The sequence below is a fragment of the Cheilinus undulatus genome, linkage group 1, assembly GCF_018320785.1.
Source record: "Cheilinus undulatus linkage group 1, ASM1832078v1, whole genome shotgun sequence".
Classification (NCBI taxonomy): Eukaryota; Metazoa; Chordata; class Actinopteri; order Labriformes; family Labridae; genus Cheilinus; species Cheilinus undulatus.
In genome coordinates this window covers 26,229,837-26,253,459 of record NC_054865.1, presented here as the reverse complement: position 1 = coordinate 26,253,459, position 23,623 = coordinate 26,229,837, and the positions used below count along the sequence as shown (strand labels likewise).

The window sequence follows — 23,623 nt, the reverse complement described above, 5'->3', positions numbered from 1 at the left end:
GGGGTTGTTGGGTCAGAGGGTAAGACTGGGCTATTAAGTTTTCTGTTTTATGGATGTGGCTCTCTGGCTAGATCACCATGGTAACCTTGATTGCACATAACCTGGTCAGGATCAGGTAATATTTAGAATTATGATTTCAAATCCATTTCAAAGTGTTGTAATTTCTTAAAAGTTTAATTGCTCAAAATGTGCTTCCCAGGCATTATAGATGTTTATGGAAACTTTCAGAATTGTAGTCTTTGTAATGCCACAGAAAGAAGCCATGCAGTGAATGAAATATGTACAATATGAATCTAATGTAACCACTACATTCAGTTAGTGATCTAATCTTCCTCCTAGTCTTTTTTTCTGGCTTTTTCCAGTTTGTTTAATGGTAAAAACACATGTTTATTTCCAGGAAATCTTTGCCAAAGTAGAGGAACAATGATGTCAAAGAAAATTGAGGAACTAGAATTTCTATTATTGGTTCTAATACGCTGTAAAGTCTGTTTAACAAGGCTCGTTTTCCAACTGTAACACATAATTTAATTAGCTCATGATCACACATTTAATCATGTTTATCAATGTTACAATAACAGCATTAGTCTGTATGTAGTTGTTAATTACAAATAAAAGAGAAGCACCAACAGTTTTTTAAATGGCAAATAACTAAATACATTAATAAATATAAGAATTAACACATTTTGTTCTGTGCCCCTCTTTCTATTCAGCAGATGTGAATTCATTTTTAATGCCATAACTGTTATCTATTTTCGTTCTCATAGACGGTGAGCCCTGGAATTGACCTTTGTGATAATTGCGTATTTTATTATGAATATTTTCTCAACTGACCTCTAATCTGTTGATCAGCTTCTTCTTGATGGCGTTCTGAGCGGCAGCGTTGGTGGCCACACGCAGACCCTCCGCAGCCTCTCTCAGTCTCTGCTGCTGGTCTTCGTTCTCTGGGTACGCTGCTGCGCCCTGTGAGAACACAAACAGCAGCAAATAAATGACAGGTGAGCAGGATGAGATAACAGCTACTATAAAGGTAGGGAGACAAAAAAAAACTACCCTGAATAATGTGTGCACAATATTCCCTCACTTTTCACATGTTTTAAAACTACCCAACACGTCACAAAGACAGAGGATCAGCAGAGGCACAGCCTTCAGCACACACAAGTCTTCTTCCAATCAGGAAACACAGGCCTGAGAAAATGACGCGGACTTAATCACTGCACTCAGACTGAGCTGTAGCTCCACTTCATCCAAACAATCAGTTCTTTGTTAGCAGCTAAATGTTAATAAAAAAATGTTAATTTACATGAGCTAGCAGGTCTATTTATCCTCCCGTATCCAGCAGTGTGAGGTAACTGTTTACTGAGGAGGCTGATATCACTCAGCAGCTCTGTGTGTCAGAGACAAAGCTAAGCCTGCTGCCATTAGGTTAATTACTTGTGAACTTGGTAGCTTCACCTGCAGCTACACAGAGAGGTGGGTGTGCGTGCTACTGAAAATCCATGTCATTAAATTAATGTTTAACCCCACAGATGGACCTGGCGGTAATCACCAGGGACACAGATATCACTATGAACAGGGCACACAAATACAGTCATTTTGTGGCTTGGAAATGTGTTGTTCCCTCCTCAGGACCTTTTGAAAAACATTTGACACAACATTAATCACAGTAAAATGTTGTTAGTGACCAATCTCAAATGACTGTAGCTGAGTGGAGCAGCTGTCATCTGCCTGCTGGCAACTGCTGACAACATTTAAATTTAACAGCCAATTTGCATAATTATTAAAAAGTGCTGATTTCCAGAGGAAGTAACAAGATATCACATGCAAGAATTCATTATGTGAAGCTAGCCTTCAAGAAGTAAAGTCTGTCCAAGAGTGATGGAATACTTTTACAATGAGAGTCTGACTGAGGCAAATGATTACCTGACATGGCCTTTGAAAAATCAGCATAGAGACAGTCGGCTGTAAAACTAAATAAACCAGTTGTCAGGGAAACGGCTGGCTGAGGTCTCAGCCTCCTTCAACACAGATAAACATACAGCTGTGACGGCAAGAAGTCTGGCATCAAACTCCACTGTCCAACCAGCTGGAGGGCATCATTTAATTTCCGTGCTGGAAGTGGAGGGTTATTAATATCAGTGTGTGATTCTGCAGACAGATAATGAGGATGATGGAGAGAGAGATAGCACATGAATGGAAGTGTGGTAAAGCTAGCCCTGCCCTTCAGCAGAGTGGGAAGAAAGAAGGTCTAACTGTTAATCATGTTACGCTGTGAATATAAATGCTATATGAATCTTTGCAAAGAAAAGTCCTACTCTTTAACTTCATATGCACTTGACCATTCAGCCTGCAAACTGATGTCTTTTATTGCTATTGACAAGGACAAGGTCTATAACTCAACTCAAACACATTGCTATTAAACCAAAGGATTAAACCACACAGTGTGTAAATAAATCTACTGAACAGGATTAATTAAAACTCCACTATGTTTACACTGGATATCCAACATGATGCCAGCAAAGCAGCATCTCTTTTGTTTTCTTATCTTATCAAAAAGGTCATTTAAGAATGAAGAAATTACTGGTAATTAGCTATATATAAAGATCATAGATACAGATAGTCTGTCACATAAAAATTACTATGGATCCAAATTTACACTAACATAAAAAAGAAAACAAACCCAGAGTCTTTCAACACACACACTTCCTCATAAAAAAGACAATGTATTCACCTGTTTGTTGATTTCATAAATCATTCATAGTCAGAATATTTTGCCTTATTTGACAAAAAAAACAATACAAAAAACCTCAACTCATTTTCTCTGAGTTGCTTGGAGTGTTCTTTTGTCTTTGTGGTGTAATGGTAGCCCGGAATACTGGTTTCAGACGGGTGTCTTTATATTACAATCACTTGAGACGCATTCACTGACTCAGGTGATCCACATTTCACTGATTGTGAGACTACCTGCACCAATTGGCTGGACCTGTGTTGAATTATGTCAGTCACTTTAAAAGGGGTGAGTATTTATGCAATTACTTTTTTAACATTACAAAATTGTATAATTGGTACAACTTTGTAGAAATCTGTTTTCACTTTGATATTTAGAAGGGTTTTTTTGTAATTTTTTTTCAAAAAGCCAAATTACATTGACCATTATTGATTTATAAAATCAATAAAACGGGACAAACATTCACGGGGGTGAATACTTTTTTATAGGCTACTTATGTCTGATCTAAAGTAAAACTCAGCCTAGACTTAATTCAGAGGTAAATCTATGGATTAAAGTAGTTTTTAGTAAAACATCTTCCCATGTCCTTAAATTTTATTGAAGAAAGTTCTTAAAGGTCAGTTTTTATTAAATAAAATATACTTCTACAGACAGTGCCAAGCAGATCTATGCCTCCAACTTTCTTATTGCACACACACACAGTTCTATTGGAGCCTATTGAGTCTTCTTTTCCCTCTGCTGTCACTGAAAAGGTCATCGAGGATGTACAAGGGAATAAAATTCAGCCCTGTAGACTCTGATCTGGTTTAAAGAAATGTCATTTCTATGATTAAAAACTTTCCATGGCTTTATTTATTGCATAGCATAAAGCTTGTTTTCACTTATATAGCTCAGTAAATTTGCTTCTATTTGTTCCATATTAAGACATAAAGGAAACAGAATAAACATATAAAATCTGAGGCACTTCTTACCTTAGCTGCCTCCACCATCCTTGCTGTTGCATCAGCAAGCAATTTAGCAGCAGCCAGCAGCTTCTTGGAGTTGTCAACATCGACCTCGGCCTCCGCGTCTGACCGCATGGCATTCACCAGGTCTGAGGTGGCCTGAGCCAGCACCCGAGCCTGACGGACCATCTCCCCTAAGGGAACAGAAAGTGGGTTAGAGCGTGATAAGAAACAACAGAAAGGAGTAGAATCATAAAGGAGCATGCAAAGACAGTGTACCTGTTAAAACATAATTGCATAGCAGTTAACTTTTATGAAAAAAAATTCAGGTGGAAAGGTCAAACGATCTTGTGGATCTTGTGGATCTTGTGGAACAGATAAATATTTAAAACTGGATTGATTTTTAATTTGCTGGAATAGAAAGGAGGAATTTAATGTTGTTAAAATGACTAACAGTAAGATGAGTCATAGTGTTACTGTTTGAACTCATAAATGCCAGCCCTCTGTGGGAGAATAAAAGATAAAACACAGTCAAACAGCTCTCCTTAGCTCAGAAACTTCCTGCACACTTCAATTTGACAACATGATTAGATGTGCATAGCGTTCCAACACTTGTAAGTGACTTATGAAGAAACTGTTCTATGTAAATGTTCTCCCAGCACTGGTGTTTTTGATTACCTCTGAATGTGCTCCCTGTTTATCAGAATAACAAGCAAAGACAACAAGGGTTGTTGTCTACACTCAGACAAAAGCAGAGCTGGCGTAGTCCAAAGGCTGCTCTGCACTAAGCTTCCATAATTCATCTGAATGTTTCAGAATCTGCCAAAGCTTCACTACAGAGAGGATTCACTCAGAGTTTTTCCTTCACTTTTGTACCTGAATGCCAGGTTAGACTTCACCTGACATATTTGACACCAGTTCAAAGGCGGTCTTCTCAAACTGGCTCCATGTTTTCAGGCCTCGTCAAAGCAAAGGCAGACTGTTCTCGTGTATGGAGCCAATCAATATTGCTAAGCTGAGCTCTGTGCCGGGACATTTCTGTGCATCTTCTTCTGTCTGTCTCTCTCCGCTGTCAGACTTGTAAACATCACTGTCAGCATTTTCTGTTGCTTCACTAGTGCTGACAATGGTGCATTCAAACCAAACATCATGGCAGGGTCTGAGGAGTAGACAGGATGATGAGAGATGCACAAGATGTCTTCTCCAAAATTACAAACCATAGGGCTATAAAAATGGGTTTCTGATGCATAGGCTGGACAAGGATGGAGCAATTTTCACGTTTTATAACATGTTAGTAATCCAAAATATATGCCAATCCATTGAAAATTTTCCAAATGTCTGGAGCTATCCTCAAATTAATGTCAGATTTGAGCATCAGCCCAACATCATAATTGGTAGTCAGCTCACATCAGGTTTCCACACCAGCATAACTTCAGCATCCTATATCTGTGCAGTGTCAGGATGTGACATCAGTTCGATGTAGGGATCTGATAACAGCTAAACATCAAGTTTTCAAGTCAGACCACTGTCTTGATTTGATGTCGGCTCAAAGTCCTATTTTGACATCAGCCTAATATCCGGGTTTGATCAACTCAATGACAGTTTTTCAGCTCAGCCTAACCCAAACCCAGGATATGCTGAAACAATGCACATTAATACAAACTGTGCATCTGGACGTGCACCTTAGCTTGTAATCTTCTAAAAGTAATTCTGTCTGTGCTCACCTGCGTCTCCCATGGAACTGAAGATACTCTCAGTGACGGTCATGATTGTGTCTGTGGCCTGGTCGTAGCGCCCAATAGGCTCTCCCCTGGAGGTATACTGACGTACGTGCTGCAGGAGATCTCCCAGAGCCTGACTCACCACACTCGCTGCTGCACTCACCTTCAACACAGGAGACATGCATCATAAACTTTAGTGTTAATCTGCATTATTCCCTGCTTCTTATTCCATCAAGCTGGTTAAAGGCACACCAGACTCCTCTTCATTTCCTCTTAATCCAGGGGTTAGCACAAATGAAAAGCTTGAGAATTGTTGTAGCAGGAATTAGACATCTTATTTGCTGCTAATTAGTTTTTTTCTGGGTCAAACTTGTACTTTTTATCTTCAAGGCAAAGAAGTTAAGCGCACTGCTGGTCTACAAATAAATGAAGCTGACCTGCTTGAGGAGCTCGCCATCTTCTGTAGCTGAGAGGCAGGCCTGCACGCAGCTTTCCACCGAGCGATCCACCAGCTTCCCAGCCTCGATTAACTGCTCCTGACAAACTGGCGAACTGATAGTGGGACTCACCACCTACAAAATAAAGGTAAAAAATGGAGAGAAAACATGACAGTGGAGTAGGAATAAAGGGCATAAAGGCACACATCTTCAGAGGAGAAAACAAAGGTCATGTCTCTATTCAAAGGATAGTATAGGAACTCAAGGGAAAGTTAGTGGAAAATGACATGCAGGAAAGGAGCTGCAGGTCAGAACTGAACCCAGGTCACCTATTTTACACTATTGCTTCCATCCAGACCCAAATACCAGGCTACCATATTTGTTGTATTTTGACCTAATCTTATTTGTTTATGCAAGTATTTGAGATTTGAAGTGTGATGCAAAGCAGCCAATGCATGCCAATGCCAAATAATGGTACACTGGGAAGAGAGGAAAGAAAAAAGGGAAAAATTAAAAAAAAATAGGATACAGCAGATGTTTCTCATCATGTGGCCATGTGAGGAGGTGCAGATTTGTTTAGTAAATGTAACAATTCAGAGTGGGGGCCGGGAGGCTATTTAAGCTAATTAGAAGCGCGTGGGTTGTACAATTAAAGATGCGCAAATATAATGAGGGTACAGGGTATTAAACTGGGCCTTGGTGCATCTTGAAATATTCACTCTTCAAAAAAACTTGTATCTTGCTGCTGATAAAATGCAGATTATTCCTATGTTAAAGAAATATATTTGTGTTTGCCAAACTGCAATGGACACTTTGTAATGATGAACTACTAAACAATTGATGGGAGGTTTAAACACATTCTTTATATCAAATGACTTAAGAGGTGGCTTCCTAAGTTATATACTTGCATGTCTGAAAGTTTAATATTCAAATCCTAAACTGATGACATGAAAAAATGTCCTAAAATGTCCAACAAAAACATTCTTGTACCTTGGCACATGCCACCAGCTGGGAGGTGGACAGAGCACACTGGGTGGCAGCAGCAATGACCCGGTTCTGAAGCACGGTGTCCTCCGCGACCTGAGCCACATTCTTTGCCTTCAGCACCAACATGGCGGCAGCGTTGGCCACTGCTTTGGCCAGATTCATCAGGATGTCCTGCAACAAGAAAGACAAAAACAAGAAAAAAAAAAAAACGCACAAATGATCTCACCATCATCAAAACATTTTTTACATGAAGGAATATGCCATTATCCAATATAGCTTTATTTGATAAGAGTTTGGTTTTATTTGGGAGACTGGATGACTAAGAAAAACTGTAAATATAGGACATATTGCCCCACCATCACCACCACAGGAAACACTTGGCCATTTGCTTTTTTGAACATAAAAACTTAAAGCACAACCTCGGGATATGATCCCAACTGATGGGCTGTGTCCAATAGTCTCTTTAAGAAAAACACTTCTACCCACTGCACATCTGCTCAGGTTATCTTTCAGTATTCTATAAAACACCATAATACATTGAACTTCTGCATGCTGCTGAAAGGCAGGCTAAATTATTACACTAACAATCATGAATCGACTATCAATGAGCTACATGAAAAGAAAAAAAAGCTTCCATTTGCAGAAAAAATAGCATCTAGCTGAAAATAAAGAAGAGCTGTTTGAAATATTTCCCTATTTCCCTGGTTACAACATGTTTGTGATTAGTTTTCTGGTCTGATCCTTCTTTGACCCTTACACAAAGTGTGATGATGCTGATAAATGGCTTAAAGGGTTGCAGATTTACCTGGAATCTCTCATCTGTCTCGTTCTCTCCAATCTGGCGCAGGAGGTCTCCACTGGCCTGCCCGATGCTGCCTGCTGCTGTCAGCACCGTCTGTCTGGGCTGCAGACACACACACAAACACACACAGAAAACATTCAGGCTTTGAAGCTGCATTAAGACTTTGAGAGAGGAATACATCATGATGAGATGAATATGATATGTGACCCCTTTCTAACCTATACTGCTATCATCTAAAAATCAACATCAGTGCTATTTAAGTTTTGTATGCAGCTAACATACATAACAATGTCAAACAAGACCCACAGCAGTGATAAATAGTGGGTAAACTCTATTTATCAGCCTGCATCTCTTCATCCCACTGGCCTTGAGGTAACAGCTTACCTTTCATACATAATTCACAAGTTTATAGAGCTGAAGGTTATCCCAAAGCTAGATAGGCCTGTGCATTATGCAGATTAACAGCCATTAACTGTACAGAACATTAACTTCTGAATGATACTCCCATAACAAAGCTGCAACACTCCTAATAGACTTCAGCAAGAACATTGTGATCCAAGCAAACCTAGAAAAAAACATAAAGGCCAGTGAACAAAATTATCTTTGCAGGTTTTGTTTCCATAAAAGTGGAAATATCCTGCCATTCAGCTTAGCCTCAGTCTGAGCTCTTCTTTACTCAAACCCACCTGGACAATTCAGTTATCCAAGGCTGGCCAGCAGCACAGGATGATAATATAATTATAGGTGTATTAGTTTTGACGATGAGGAGAGACACTCTATTATTCACAAATCATTTATTAGCTCAGAATAGAGCTCCTGCATGGAAAATTTGATTAACTATTTTAGGTTATTATTCAAATATGAAAGAAAATCCCTGTGCAGAAGCTGGCACCAAAAAATAGTAAGATATTTGCTTGCTGCTTTGACTCAAATTCAAAACAAGGCTTCCCTTTTGCACATTATTCTCCATCCTTATCTGTTTAAAAAACAAACAAGTATCTCTTCCTTATCCATTTATGTTGGGCTCAAAGCATGACATTTTTGTCATTTTTAATTTTAATATCTTCACTTTATCTCCACTTGTAATCCTCTGGCTTTTTCTTCTGCACTGAACATCAACATCAAAAGCCATATAGATGACTGAATGGCTCAAATAAAGGGGGACTTTGAATATTTTCTGTAAATGCACTCTATGATTATAACAGGGTTTAAGGCTCACCTCCCCAGATGCAGGCTCCACAGCCTTCAGCAGATCAGACACAGCCCCTGCCAACGTCCTAGCAGCCCTCATCAGGTCATTGCCTCCACCAACATCGTCCTCCATCAGCGCAGCCAACAGCTTCACACCCTTTGACATTTCTGTCAGGTTGGAGGAGATGGTAGTGATAGCGCAGCCCACTGCAGTGTAGTCTGTGTCCGTTGGATCTCCTGAGTATGGGAACAGGACAGAGTAATAAATTATTAGAAATAATGAAAATAATAGCTTTGAAAGTGTAGTAACACATGGTAAATATGCAGGAAAGGACAAAAAATATTGTCTATCTAAATCAGAGATTAATAAATTTCAATAAAAACAGCAGGCTTTAATGGATCCAAATGGCACACAGCCTAAATTCACCAAACCACAGCAGGATATAAGGAAGCCATTAGATTTTATATAGGGTCTAAAGTAATGTTAATGAACAGCAGACTGCTGGAAAGATTCTGCTTTAAAATCCTTGATTGGCCAGATAATTTAACCCCTGCAGAAAATAGTACTATTAAAACCATTCTTGTAAAACTGTGGGCAAGTCTAACACTTTCTCTGGTATTATAGAGGGGTTCTTAAAGTGTGTGATGCGGCCTTGCTTGACAGTTATCTGTCCTTTTATATGAAGTAAAATTCACTTATTTGAAACTAAACCATTTCTGCTGAGTCATGGTTGTGCCACTAACCAGCTGTGAGGTTGACAACAGATGCTGTTCCCGCAGTGATGGCGTCCACCTGGGAATGGATCTCATGTTTTGACTCATCCATTTTGTTCTGGATCCACACCTTGGATGCCTGGGTCAGCACAGAGAGAATTCATCAACAGTCATCTTTGTGTGCATTAAATCCATCTTTAGACAAGATCATCACATGTATCACTTTTATATGAAGTCAGAGGAATTTTGATCCTGTTGGTTAAAGAAAACCATAATATTATTTTTCAATTAATATTTTAGCATTGTACAGTACCATATCTTGTCCCAGAGGTGGCAGGTTGTCCACTTCCCCGAGGTCAATCTGGGCTTTTTGCACAGCTTGCATGCTGGTGTTGATGGTTCCCATCAGAGCCTGTTGTGCTGAACTCTACAGGTGCAAGTAGGTAGACAGGTTAATTTCTTATGAGATTAGAGTAATTATTCAGAAAACTAACTCTAAACTAAAGCAGGCGTTCCTAAACTTTTTAATCCGTGACCCCCAAAATAAATGTACCAGAGACTGGGTACCGCCACTGTACCTGAGGGTGGATGAGGCATAGTTCACACAGCCATGCACATTCAAGAACGGTCATGTGTAAACTTACATCTTAAGGATTTTTTAAATACTGCTTTGATTTCTGCATAAATATTACTGAATGATTGTGTTTTATTTTACATTTAACTTTTTAATGCATATATCTTTCTAAAAATTGGTAAAATATACAATCCAGGGTCACGCAGACAGCCTAGTGGTTTAAGGTGCACACCATGTACACGTGCGGCCCAGGTTCAAATCTGGCCTGTGGCCGTTTGCTGCATGTCTCTCCACACTCTTGTCCCTGAGTCTATCCACGGTCCTCCTCTATCTAATAAAGGCATGAAAAGGCCCATCACAATGATGATAATTCTGCCCAACATAAACGAATGAGCAGTGTACAAACCATAAAACTTCATGTCATCCATAAATGAAAAATCCACACACATCATACTGAGAGCCTTTTTGCTCTACTTACCAGTGGGGGCATGTGTCCACGGTGCATCTGACCCATTGTAATCTGCTGCTGTGGAGGTGGCATGGTGCCCATGCTGAGCGATTCTGTGCCGATAGAGCCGGAGCGAATCACTCCTGGCAGCGCCACAGAGCCATGCTCTGCCCGACCTACACGGTTGAACTGCTGCTGCAGGATGGTGGACCTACAGGTACACAAAAAGGCAGCTAAATGACCATCTTTACATATCAACACCGGATGCTTTACACTTTTTTTTCTTTAAATAGCATGTAAAGCAGGAAAGAGAAAACCTGATAAGTTACATCTATAAAAATGATCGAGAGCATTGTTATTTCCCCCAAGGCACACCACATTCATAATCATGCAAAATAGGCTCTTTAAAGCATGTTACCATGTATGTGGTTGATGTTAAGTTGCAGTAATAACTTATGGTTGTACAAATTCCCACAGCACACCATCTGTGAAATGCTGCTCTAGACTGACATCATACAAGCTTAGGTCAAAACGTGTTTGGTTGTTAAAACCTGAAATTCCCTGGCATTTATTTAAAAGCTGCAGTGAAAAATCAAATGTTCGTAAGCAAACCTTCTAATTTGGTTAATATAAGCACTGTGGCCATTATTACCGAGGGGAATGTGGTGGGATATAAATTGAGGGGGAGGGGTGATTAATCATCATCCTCTCACCCACTCAAATACTGCTCTCACAGCTGTTAAAAACACTGTGCCAATCACACTGAAACTCTGTGAAAAGAATCAGAAAATGTAGAGAACAGACCAGAGCGGGTTAGTAAATATTAGTTTTAAGAAGAATTTCACCATTGGAAGAGACATTCATTTAAGGCCATAGCATGGAGACAGCTTTAACTTTTATAAAATATTAATAATTTCTGTAACAGCGCAAGTCTTTAAACCTTTTGTAATTTCAACTTGTAAATAACCAGGAGATTATCACCAGGCTATTAACCTACAAATGTAAAACATATTGACCACACTTTTTTCCAAATGGTCTTTAGCTCAAAATCTGACTTATAGTAATTTTTTTCACAAATATATTGCTTGAAATACTGCTGTACCATAGATATGATAGGTTTCAGAGGGATACATTTTGTAAACAACAAACTGAGTTAGGAAATTCAGTTCAAGCTAGCTCTACTGAAGCTAACAGTATCATTAAGCTAGGCCCCTAACTTAGCCTTAGCCTTAGCATGAGCTAAATGCCTCCTAACTGGTCTTACTGATCCATCGCAAAAATATTGTTTAGTGTATGCAATAACCCTTCATTTTAATACTTTTATCTGATATTGATGTGGCAGAATAAACCATGGCTCCATACCAAATTTAAACTAATCTTTAAAGTAGCTTTCTATCATACCTTGGCTTAAGTTAGCATGCAATTTGGCATTTTTCCTCCCTAAGTCCTTGAAGCTGAAGGCAATGTGCCAAAATCGTATTGTTTTTAGTACAAAATATTGACAGAAATTTGAACACAGAAGCTAAATAGCAGCGCGGTTATGCTAAATATAAAAGACCAATAAAAATGAGACTAAAGAGGGAGGAAAGTCAGTAAGATGGAGACTGAAATAGAGTGCATCTCTGTGTCCCGGCTGTGCTTTCAAGTGTGTTTATGGGAAAGATTTAACACCGAGCAGTGTTGTTGTGTTGATTTGTGACAATGGGACACAAACACAAAGCAGACCAACACTGCAGAGTCTTCCCAGTGTGTACTTGTGGAAGACAAAGCTTTGTTTAACTGCTCCTCAGATAAGGCCATCTAGAGTTTGGCTCGCTGCATGGTTGCAGTACTAAAGACTTTTTGCCGCTGGGGGAACGTACAAGCCCTGATAAAACAAAAGGGGGAAACTACACACAAAAAGCAGCAAATGCTCTCTCAGCTAAAAGGAGGAAAGCAATATCAATCAAGGCGAGCAGGAAGGAGGGCTTCAGTTATGCACTAAGAGTCTGCTGAGAATAAATGTGGTAATACACATCTAATCAGGAAATGTTCAGATAGACCCTTCGCTTGTCCAGGGCAGCCAAATTTCCTCACATAGTGATTATCTCTCAGGATAAAGTTCGGCTTAGGAGAAGTTTATGTGCTAAAATGAGGCTCCATTAGATGGATCCATAAGCTTCTGAAAGTAAGGAGGAAATTGGAAAAGAATGAAGTCTCATATTGTGTTCTGAAACAAATAAAGGCAATAATACAGTGTGCTGCTTTTTGTTCATGGCTAAACTACCGTCATACACTCCACAGTTTACTAGACTTTAACATAAAGCACTGGGATCACAAAAGAACTAAATGCATAGATTGGGTCATACTTGGAAAAAAAATGAAAATTTCTTAGTGGGGCTAATAATTTTGTCTTCATCTGTATCCCCAAAGGTAAATTCAGTTTGCTACAATGTTATGCTGTATACTGTTAGCCTGGTTCTGCCGGTATGGATTTAAACCTTACATACTTGTTTAAAATGAAGATATGCCTTTACTTTTTCCATGTTGTAAATCTTACTTACATTTGATGTTAATTTGTGTTTTTGCGCTATAATGTTTACATGACCTGGCACAAGAATTACCTTAAAGATAAAAAGAAATCCTATCTCAACTTATCTTCAGGTTACTTTCTTTGCACCCATAGGTATATTTGTTTTTGCTGCCAGCAAAGAAAAGAAATAAATTATGGCACAATAACAAAACAGATGTAACATTACATTGCAGTAAAGAAAACTATTCTTAACACTGCCATGAAAAAAAAAATCCTGAAAATTATAAAACAACAAAAATTAAGAACGTGTTCAAAGTTCCATTAATCAGGGTGTGTAAGAAAAGGAATTTGCTATAAACAAATAAAAACAATAAAAATATTTAGATAAATACACTCTTGAATAAAGCCAGGATAGAAACAGGTTGAAGACTTGAGAGTAAAACATGAAATCAGCCTTCTGAGTTCAGTGACAGCAGCAGAACAAACCTATTTTAAACCACTTTGGTCTGCACCTTGCAACTAAAAACCTCCATTCAAAGGGAAGAAGGAAAAAGTCGTCATTCAAATGGAGGGATTCATCATTTAAGACAAAAGTTTGCTATCCCCTCAAACTAGAATAGAGGGATGCTGGGAAAAGCTGCCCAATCTGACAACTACATCATTTCACTTTCTGGTTCAAGGGATTTTTATTTTTTAAAGTGTGGCAAAATCATGACAAGAGGAAAAGACAAGATTGATTCAATAAAAAGCATAAAAAACTATATCATTATCTCTAAAGTTGCTCATAGGCAGTTTCTGACTTTGCTATGAAGCCTGCTTGACAACAAAGTTTATAACTATGCTAGCATCTCCGCTGCTTTGGTTTGAATGCTAATGTTGGCAAGCTCTTCGTTAGCTAGCAGCTGACACTGCTAAAACCAAGATTTTTAGTACAATAACCATCTTTTGAGTTTAGCTTACAAGCATATTTACAGATGCTAAACAATGAAGTAACAAGTCGAATAAAATGGACATTTTTTAAGAAAAATTATTAGTAAAAACTAAGTAGTTTACATACTTTTTGGGTGAAACAGATTCCTCCAGCATGGTTGACTCCTCGTCTCCTTCTAGTCCAAAGCGGTCCTTGCTTTGTTTCTACAGGAAGAAGAGTAAATAATACACCAAACATTAGCTTCTGTAAGGAGAAGACAATTAATTTACAGAGGGTGCTCGAGGCCATTTCTTTTTTAGTATATTTTACACTTTCAGCCACATTAAAGAAGACCTGCACACATATTTAATCATTTAAGAGAAACTGACACATTTTATTTCTGGGCTTTGATTGAGGCCATTGAAGGTCAGCTACTGTGTTTAATCATATAGTTAACAAAGCTTAACTGGTGGCTCTGAGCATCATGATGAGAGTTTCGCATCAGCCCAGCTGTCCTGTGTTTGTGTTTATTGAATGTCGGTTGTACATTACAGCAGCCTGAGCTCATCAAGCATCAACACCACAGGAGGGTATCGATTCATTATGATTCATGCGCATCTCCAGAGATAAATGTTTCACCTTTTTCAGGATGATGTCGATGTATCCTGCTATGAGCTGAGAGATCTGTTCCCCTTCAGTGGTCTGAACCGAATAGTAGCTCTCCTGGTACTCCCCAAAGTCCTTCAAACACACACAAACACACACTTTATCATCTTAAACATGCATTTTATTCTGGATGGTGAGAAGAAACCTCTGCAGTGCTTGTGCTGTACACAGGCTGAGGATTTACTGTGAGGATTACTGTGAATCCATGGAGCCAGCTAGTTTCAGATGAATGCTGCACATTGTGCCCAGTGACATCAAAACTGCTGCAACATATGGAGAGTCAGATTAACCCCAGACTTGGAGGAAAGTCAGTGCAGGAAAAATATCTAGAGAAGGTTTTTCGTAAAAAGTAAGGAATATGATGATTGGTTTCTTGGACTGCACATCAAAGAGGTGGCAAGGTGAACCCATCTAACATTAAAATGTGACCTTTTTGATACACTAACAGTAACTTCAACCACTGACTTTATTTTAAAACTTAAAAGTGAAATACACATAGCCTGAAGCCCTGAGCACTCAGCTGAATTAACAGGAAGAAAGAGAAGGCTTGTTAATTTAATAGAGACAGTGCCTCTATCAGATCTACAAGATTAAATCCATGTTGTTCACTGACTCCGGCTGTTGACACAAAGGAGGAATATTGACAGAGAAGACAAAAGAGTGAGTTCAATAAGAGAAGTGCACAAAGGGAGTGAAAGGAGAGACAGACTGAGCACTACAGTGATTGTTTTATGGCCACTGCAGAGCATGTATTGTGTTCACTGGGAACCTGTCAGTTTTTATTTACTACTCTGGGTATAACAGTCAGTGTGGAAAGAATGAGTAAATGGGTAGAAAGAAAGCTAGAAGTTAGAAGAAAATTGTAAAAAGAGATCTAAAAAATGACGTCTAAATCAGTATTCAAGATCACATAAGAGTCTGTGCTGAAATCTCTGGGTGGGTGTAAAGTGAGTGTGTCTCACCAGCGTGAAGCTCTTGGGTGACGCCGCCCACCTCTTCACAGTGGTAAGTGGCCACTCCTGAACCACGTCTTTGGTCCTCTCATCCACTCTCATCACAGACTCTTTGGTGATCCCCAGTAGCCGCGGCACCAGCTTGTTCTTGCTCTTCATCTTTTCCTGCAAAAAATCAAATTTGTTCAATTTATTCAAACCTTGCAGAAAGACTACCGATGAGATCACAGCAAAAATAATGTGGACTCAAACTGGACTAAAATCAAAGGGACAGCAACAATCAAGTTCCCAGGGTGTGACTGTCAGTGAAATATATTTTAATTTTTTTTTTTTTTTCAGAAGAACTGGAAATTTTCATATTTATTGTTTAAGAAAAACAGATTAATTAACCTGAAGATGTCTGAGGCCAAGATTAGTATTTGCCAACACTGAACACGACATGTTTAGACGTACTATTTCATTTAACAGTCTTATCAGGATTGGACTATGGTGTTTGGATCTTCCCTTTTCAGTCATTTTGTTAGAAAATTACAAAGATCTGCTTTCTTTAATGGCTAAATTTGGATACCCAGTATGTACAGAAATAATTTTCAAAATTAACTTTTTGTTTGTTGGACTGAATCTTGGGCAGAAAGGTTGAAAAAAATCAGCGCTTTCCTTCAACATTTTGAAAAAAAAAAAATCTTTAAATTACTGCTTTTCAACACTGATAAAGGAAACACTCAAGGGCAATTTTGAAAGTTCATCATAAATAGACTTTTAATAAAAATATCAGAACAATTTTGTCAAAAATGTATCAGTTTTTCAAATTTTCTAAATTTTGTCAAAATTGTTTAGTAATTACATCAAAATATTTAAAAACTATGGCCAAAAATCTGTTGGAAATTTTGTTTACTTTTAATTATTTTTTTCAACTTTTTTCAGAGGTTTTTGAAAAGATTTGGTAGAAATTTTTTGGACTTTTGAACATTTCTCAAAACTTCCATTTACAATGCATTCAGAAAGTTTTCAGCCCCCACCCCCCCCCCACACTTAAAGATCTGGTACAGATGGCCAGGGAGTTAGATTGCCCCACAAACATAAGCTAGATTCCCTACACTGCACAATTCTGTCCTTTCCAAATAAAAGCATTCAACTGGGCAGAAATAGATTCAAAACACACTGTGTTTTAATTAAATGAATTCACTATTCTATAATTCTTATGTATCAGGGAGTCTTTATATACTTAACTTTTGTCAGCTATTATTTTAATGATGCTTTATTTTATCCTTAAAACACACAATTTATCCATCTCATGATAATAATCATGCATACTTTATCCAATATACTCTTTTTTCCTTTGGCAAACATCCTGCAATATTGCTCAAACAAGCTGAAGTTTTACTACGTGCATCAACAAAGCCATTCACATCTGCCTTTGGTACTCTAGGAGTGCTCCTCTGATACTGATAGCAGTGCATGGTGCCTCTTAATGTGGTGTAACAGTGTCTGCTGTTCTTCAGGACAGTTATTACCCACCAAAAAATCTACAAGAGCTCTCAGTTTTGCTGCTGACAACAGTGAAGTGCTGCCTTAGATCCATAATTTTGATGAAAGCTCTGGATGATCTGACATCAGTAAATAACATATCTGCTTTAATTGTCTGAATTACAGTGACTACACTGACTGAATAAAAACAGATGAACAAGTAAAAAAGTCAAACATCACTTTGCAGACAACTTTTACATTCTGACCTTATTCCCCTTGGGTATTCACATCTCTATTTTTATCTGTAAAATTCCTGAGCAATGAAATAAAAGAAAAAATCACTCAGTGAGGAAGAGGCTGACAAGCAACATGATTTTAATTCAAAGGCCTGGAAGCTTAAAATTGAGATTTTTCTGTCACATTGATCTGCCAAGATGAGTATTCCTCTGATTACCAAGTGGGAAAAAACTTCTCCCAGTTAGGAATTAAAGCGTTAAGTCTTAATCATGTCTTTATCTGCCTGTCACAAACTCTCAGCCTCTCCTTGTATTCACTGAGCCTTTAATGTTGTACTGCCCTTGCTGCATGCAAAGAAAAAAGTAGTCCTCAGTCTACAAGCAGATGGACGAGCTGTGATGGGCTGTGACGTGAGGGCAGGGAGGTGAGGTGTGTAAAAGTCCTGCAGGGCCTGTAAACTCTCAGGGGGCCACCAGAGGGTTACAGGTTAGGGACTATAAGCTGCATTTTTTCCAGCGATTATTTTTAAAGATGTTTCTGCTCCACTGGATTACACTCGAGGGTGGAGAGGGCGACAAAGGTGAGGAGATAAGATGTGAACCGATCGAGGAGAGAACACATCCAAGGCCAGGAGGTGGGGTGTGTGTTTTTTCACGCCTAAAAAGAACAAAAGGTGAGGTACAGCGTGAACTTGCAGGAATGCGAGAGCTTCTGCTAATGAAGATCAGACAAGGTGAGCTCCGATCTAATGGGAAGTTTTTGTTTTTTAAACCTCATCTCTGCCCTTATCCTCTGGTGTTGAAAGCTGCTGATGAAAAGCCAGGACCTGTCTGGCAGAGAGTCAGTAACAGCAGCACAAGTGACTTTTTCTGCTCAGAGCTATTACCCAAAAATGATGCCATTTTCTACAAGAGCTCGGCAATGAAGTCTGAAAAGGTGGCAAGTGGAAAGTGATTTATTGATGCAGAGAAGGATGTCTCCCATCATTTTATGCAGGATGTCCTCTTGGCAAGAAAGGATGTGGAATAAAAAAAAAAAAAAAAAAAGATTTATCCGTCACTCTTGTCATAGCAGTTACAATTGAAGAGCAGCAGTAAATTGGTCCTTTTCAGCAGACATCTGCTGGCAGTTGGACTTATTTGGGGGAGTTAGTGTCCCTGGTTTTGCTTGTGTGATGTCTCCCAGTCTCCCTCATTCACTCCACTTCCTCCCACACTCACTGAAATAATCTTTAGAGCCACACTCCACTGCACAGACACATTTGGTTTCCTTCCAGGAACAAACTGAACGCCCTGCAGAGGTGGTGCTGCAGCAGTGAGTGTGTGTGTCAGGGAATCAGCAACAGAGAGAGACGAATGTGGGGGAACGTATGGCATGCAAATACCTGAAGGTTTCTTACTTTAAAAAGTGTTAGGGTGAGAAAGTTGCATCATGAATGAAAGATTTAGTCCGTCAGAACAGCTTCTTCTAAGGTGGCAATATTATTCTTTTAACACATTCACATTTAAAGTCAGGATGTATATTATCAGCACAATATTGGTACCAGCAGATATTAACATTTCTGCCTTTCATTCCAGCCAAAATATCTGCCGTATTTGTGAACTGAATGTACAAATAAGTTCTGCAAAGCAAGAGTCAGTAAACCAACCTCAGCTGAAGTCTTTCTTTTTCCCCCTAATTCCTTAAATTTTAAAATGTGCTCTAAGGACCGAAGTTTTGGTCTGAACTACTGCTACTGAAATATTTTACACTTGAGAACAATGTGTTTTTGTGTTATTTCAAGCACTTCCACAGAATTCTCTCAGGGAACCACCCTGCAAATTTAATTAAGATAATTAATTGTAAAGCAATAGCTGAATAAACAAGGATCACATCGTTGTTTAGTGCTCCACAGAGCTCACTGACTGTCAGCAGGTTTTTACAGCACTGTTTGTACTTTTCAATAAGGTAGGTGAAGCTTGATTCGACTCTTACTGTGGAAAATACATTTTCCATATAATGTGCATGTATGTTATTGAACGAATAAAGTTGCCTTGAATTGCTGATTATATAAATTTGAAAAAAAAGATCATTTATTGCAGATTCAAATGTTGTTGGACTTTATTTTGTCTGTTCTTTAAAAAAAACAATGTCAAAAAGAGAGTTAAGAAGTACTGGAGAGGCACAACCAGGACTCTTCCAAGAGCTGGCCACCTGTGCAAACTGAGCAATTCAGGGGAAAAGGGCCTAAGTAAGAGGTGACCTAGAGCCTGATGATTACACTACTGAGCTCCAGAGATCGTGTGGAGAGGGGACAAAGTTCCAGAAGGCCAAACATTACTGAGGCACTCCACTGAACTGGGCTTTACAGCAGAGTGTCTAGACCGAAGCGTCGCCTCGGTGTAAAACACATGACAGCCCACTTGGAGTTTGCAAAAAAGCTCCTGAAGGACTCTCAGACTGTTAAAAAATAAGATTCCCTATTCTGATGAAACCAGGACTGAACTGCTTGACCTTAATCTTGAATGTAATATCAGGAAGAAACAAGGCACTGCTTATGAGCTGCCCAATACCATCTCCAGTGAAGCATGGTGGTGGCAGCATCATACTGTGGGGGTGTTTTTTAGCAGCAGGGTTGAGGGAATGGAGTAAAGTACAGAGATATCCTCACTGTAAACCTTTTATTGCTGCTAAAGGTGCTTCAACTGATTACAGAGTAAAGGGTCTGAATAGTATTTTTGATATTTCATTTTTTATTTTTCATAAATTAAAAAAAAACCTAAAATTCTGGTTTCACTTTTTCACTGAGCGTGGATTAATGAGAGAAAAACACATTTCAATGAGTATAGATAGCATCAGGCTGCAAGGCAACAAAACCGAAGGTGGTTTGAGTACTTTCTGAGTGTACTGTATATTGGTAACGGCTACAATGAGTTTTTGAAATGTTTGCATTTTGAGTATCTGCAAATACCACACATCATGATTTGTTTGTTTGTTTTGAGTGAAATGATAGCCAGCTCTGCTCCTTTATGAAGAAACTAGTCAGATTACCTGCACTGAAGCTGGGTTATGTGTTGCTGCAAATGCAGTCATTTGAGCAATGTTATTTGGCTAATTTGAAAAAAGTTTACCGAAATTTCTGGTGAACTGGGACAGTAATAAAAAAAGACTGGAAAAGTTGAAAACAGCTAAACCCTGGTGGGTCATTTTACATCTAATAAGGTTTATTGGCAGCAGGTTAGTCTCATGACTCAGGGTGAAAGAGCATCCCAGAGAGAGGCTGAGCCCATCCAAGGTAAGGGTAGGTAGGGGTTCACCTCTCTATTGAATTTGGAAGTGTAGTATTCGTTAAAAAAATAACTCTGTCAAATTGTACATGTTTAAAAACTTGATATCTTAAAGTCAGTGAAATATAAGGACTTATATCTGAAAAGACTGAGGCTTTTGTTGCCCTCTTAATAATTTACTAGCTTTAGTCAAGTTCCTACTGTCCCTTTTTGAGCAGGGTATTTTTTTCTCTTTATGTATGTGACATAAGAAGCTTTGAAGGTTCAGGTTGACTCAGACAATTTCCCCTCCTGCTGTGAGCTGCCTCCAAACTCTTCATCCAGTTAACACCGAGCCCAGAGAACAGATTTCACACTCTGGAGATAAAAGGCTCCAACAACTCTTCAACTAATTCCAAAATCGGCTTCACTTCAGGCTGGATTATTTCACTTTCTGAGGAAAGATGATCTTTTTTTATTGAATAAAACGGTTCAGGGGTATTTCATTTAAATGCTCACAAAATAAGATTTACAACTTACCTTGACCAAGAAGAAGGAGACGCCGTAGGTCCTCAGAGAGCGAGCCAGTTTGACGTATTTCACTTTTGCTTCTATCTCGGTCATTTCCCCACAGTTTTTGTGTTCCTGCGGGTTTGATTAGACATGCTGTCAGTATCTGAATATTTGTGGCAAAACTGTGAAATAAATGTAGAGTGAAACAACAAATATGTATGTGCTGAGAAAAGACTGTGTTAACCACACCTGGAATATTTTCTTCTCAGATCCTCTCTGCTTTATGTATTCCTTTGGTAGAAACTCCTTTAAACTAAAAAGGAAAAGAAAAAAAATCATTCAATTCAATTCACTTTTCACTGTATGACTTTTGCACCTCTGTCATTTTGAAAAGACTCTATTTCCTATAAACACCTCATAAAATCCATATGATCAGTACAAATGACCAGTCCCCTGACTTTTTTAATCCCACTTGTATTTTACCAGGAAAATTCTCAGTAAGGTCAAAAATATCTTTTAAAAGAGAGTCATGGTCAAAGAACTATCACTGAAAGAATTTCATGTAGAAGAAGAGAAAAATCAGACTATTACAAGCAGAAATTACACTGAATATGCAATTTACTGAAGTCCGGCCAAAATCTCATAGCTAAATTTATCATGATTTATTTTTTTTTTCATAAATCAGTGCTGTTGGTCACCCTCTACATTCATCTATGGGTTTTTACAAATTTTAAAGCAACTCTAAGTGTCAAAAAGATACTGATTATGACCATTCAGTGTTCAACTATTTGAAAAATACAGCATTTTTTTCAGTCCCTGGAAAGTGGTGATTTTGGAGACAGAAGGTTTTGGCCCAATGTTCTTGTAAAGTCATCTTTAATCCTGTTTACAAATCCTTACTCTAAAAATCCAGGTTTGTGTTTGTGCTCGATGTGCGGACCAAACTGGATCTGAGCCTGAATGCCTCCGAACTCACAGGCTTTATCAAATGATACAGGGTGAGAGCCGTTTAGGATGTCATCCCGAGCCTGGAAGACAAACAAAGTACCTTATTAGAGCTCCTGTGAGGAGGTTTTAGCTGCTTATGACACAGACTGAAACAAATGCTGGTGCCTCTTCATCTCTATGTGATGGGAGGTTGGTTTTAAATGACCCAATTAACATCACACCGCAGAAATAGACTATTTAAAATTAATTTAATAGAAAAGATTCTGGATGAATGACTGTAAAAACACAAAAGAACGATTTACCTACAAGGAGATTTAAATAATCCAAGAGATAAGGGGATCTAGTTTGGCCACAGGGGGCACCAAAATCAACACAAACCTAAAGACCAGCTTAGGCTGGACACACATTACAGGGTTTTGAGCCATTTTGAGGCTAGGTTTGCCTCCTTCCACAATCATGGGGGTCTATCCAGAGTGGAGGTTCATCACAATAAACTATTTCTCTAAATAATCCTCAAGTGTGTGATGTGCTGATATTTTTAAATATCAAATGCATCTGATATTTACGTGTCTAGGTTGTAATGCCTCAGACAAAAAACTCAAAACAACCACTGAGAGCAGGCAGACTGGGTAATGTCACCAGCCAGATGTTACATTCATCCCAGCCAGGATTTCATCCTGATTCTTTTCCTTGATTCTTTTATTTTTGCTGCAACTGTATCACATGTCAGGACAGCCTGTGGTGAAGGAACAGCCAGCCATGGATATCAATAGTCATCTATGTTTATTTTTATTCTCAAGTTATTTTTGACCGTGCAAGATTCTTTGAAATCCCGTGTTGGGAATCTTCATTCTGAGGTTATAGGCAGGTCGGCAGGTGTGTGATCTCTAGTGGTCTGACAGTCTGGCTGAGTCGTCTAGTATGTGTGTTTAGAGGATCATAAGATGCCACATTTCTTGAAACTGTCCTCATGTCTATGGTCTTCCATGTTTTTAAAACTAAGATTTGAAATTCTTCTGGAGTGTGGCCAGCCTTAGGAGCATTCACTGATTTAAATAAGGGGAACTTTTGTGCACTAGTTGGCATTTCAGTGGCTACTTGTCACCTCTGGGTAATTGTGAAGAAATGTTTTCAGCTACATCCCCTGTGGCAGTAGACATGTTAATAATCAGACCTGGACATAAAGCAGGTTGAGTTGGACCGGGTCTCTGGAGTCCACGTTCTGGTCGGAGTAGAAAAACTTGCGTCTGAGAAGAAGTGTCTCATTCTCGTCCACCCCCTGCTCTCTGAATGTCCTGCTGTGATCCAACCAGTTTACTGACAGGATAAAACAAAGGTAGCAGGTTAGAGAAATCCTGTCCATGAACATGCACTGATCAAGATAGATGGATACTGGTTACAGGATATTTTTTTTACAACCATACATTTTTTTTGGTTACAGAGAAGAGGTGCCTTAAAAATAACAAAATAAAAACTTTTTTTGGAGTATAGATGTTGCTTATCAGTGTGGTAAAATGCACTACTTTAGACCCTTTTCACGACTAGTAATTCAAACTAAATGGCATGGTTGTAAAGATAGAGAGGGAAATAGTGTAAGTAGAAGTGAAAAGGTGTGCGTGCATTGTAACT

The 23,623-nt window shown here is 38.8% G+C and overlaps 1 protein-coding gene across 3 annotated transcripts in view; it reads right to left on the bottom strand.

The window, feature by feature from the left end:
• Window positions 1-23,623, bottom strand: part of tln2a (talin 2a) — a 155,822-nt gene that overhangs the window by 47,058 nt on the left and 85,141 nt on the right. For all 3 annotated transcript variants that reach the window (XM_041783181.1, XM_041783190.1, XM_041783198.1), the window contains exons 7-23: window positions 23,169-23,311; window positions 21,947-22,074; window positions 21,296-21,359; window positions 21,074-21,178; window positions 15,594-15,749; window positions 14,605-14,706; window positions 14,113-14,189; window positions 10,574-10,754; window positions 9,835-9,948; window positions 9,552-9,660; window positions 8,836-9,044; window positions 7,620-7,718; window positions 6,818-6,985; window positions 5,828-5,962; window positions 5,394-5,553; window positions 3,697-3,863; window positions 832-960 (exon numbers count right to left, since the gene is read on the bottom strand). In XM_041783181.1, the coding sequence (XP_041639115.1) occupies window positions 832-960; window positions 3,697-3,863; window positions 5,394-5,553; window positions 5,828-5,962; window positions 6,818-6,985; window positions 7,620-7,718; window positions 8,836-9,044; window positions 9,552-9,660; window positions 9,835-9,948; window positions 10,574-10,754; window positions 14,113-14,189; window positions 14,605-14,706; window positions 15,594-15,749; window positions 21,074-21,178; window positions 21,296-21,359; window positions 21,947-22,074; window positions 23,169-23,311 (2,246 nt within the window). The remainder of the gene's footprint in view (window positions 1-831; window positions 961-3,696; window positions 3,864-5,393; window positions 5,554-5,827; window positions 5,963-6,817; window positions 6,986-7,619; window positions 7,719-8,835; window positions 9,045-9,551; window positions 9,661-9,834; window positions 9,949-10,573; window positions 10,755-14,112; window positions 14,190-14,604; window positions 14,707-15,593; window positions 15,750-21,073; window positions 21,179-21,295; window positions 21,360-21,946; window positions 22,075-23,168; window positions 23,312-23,623) is intronic.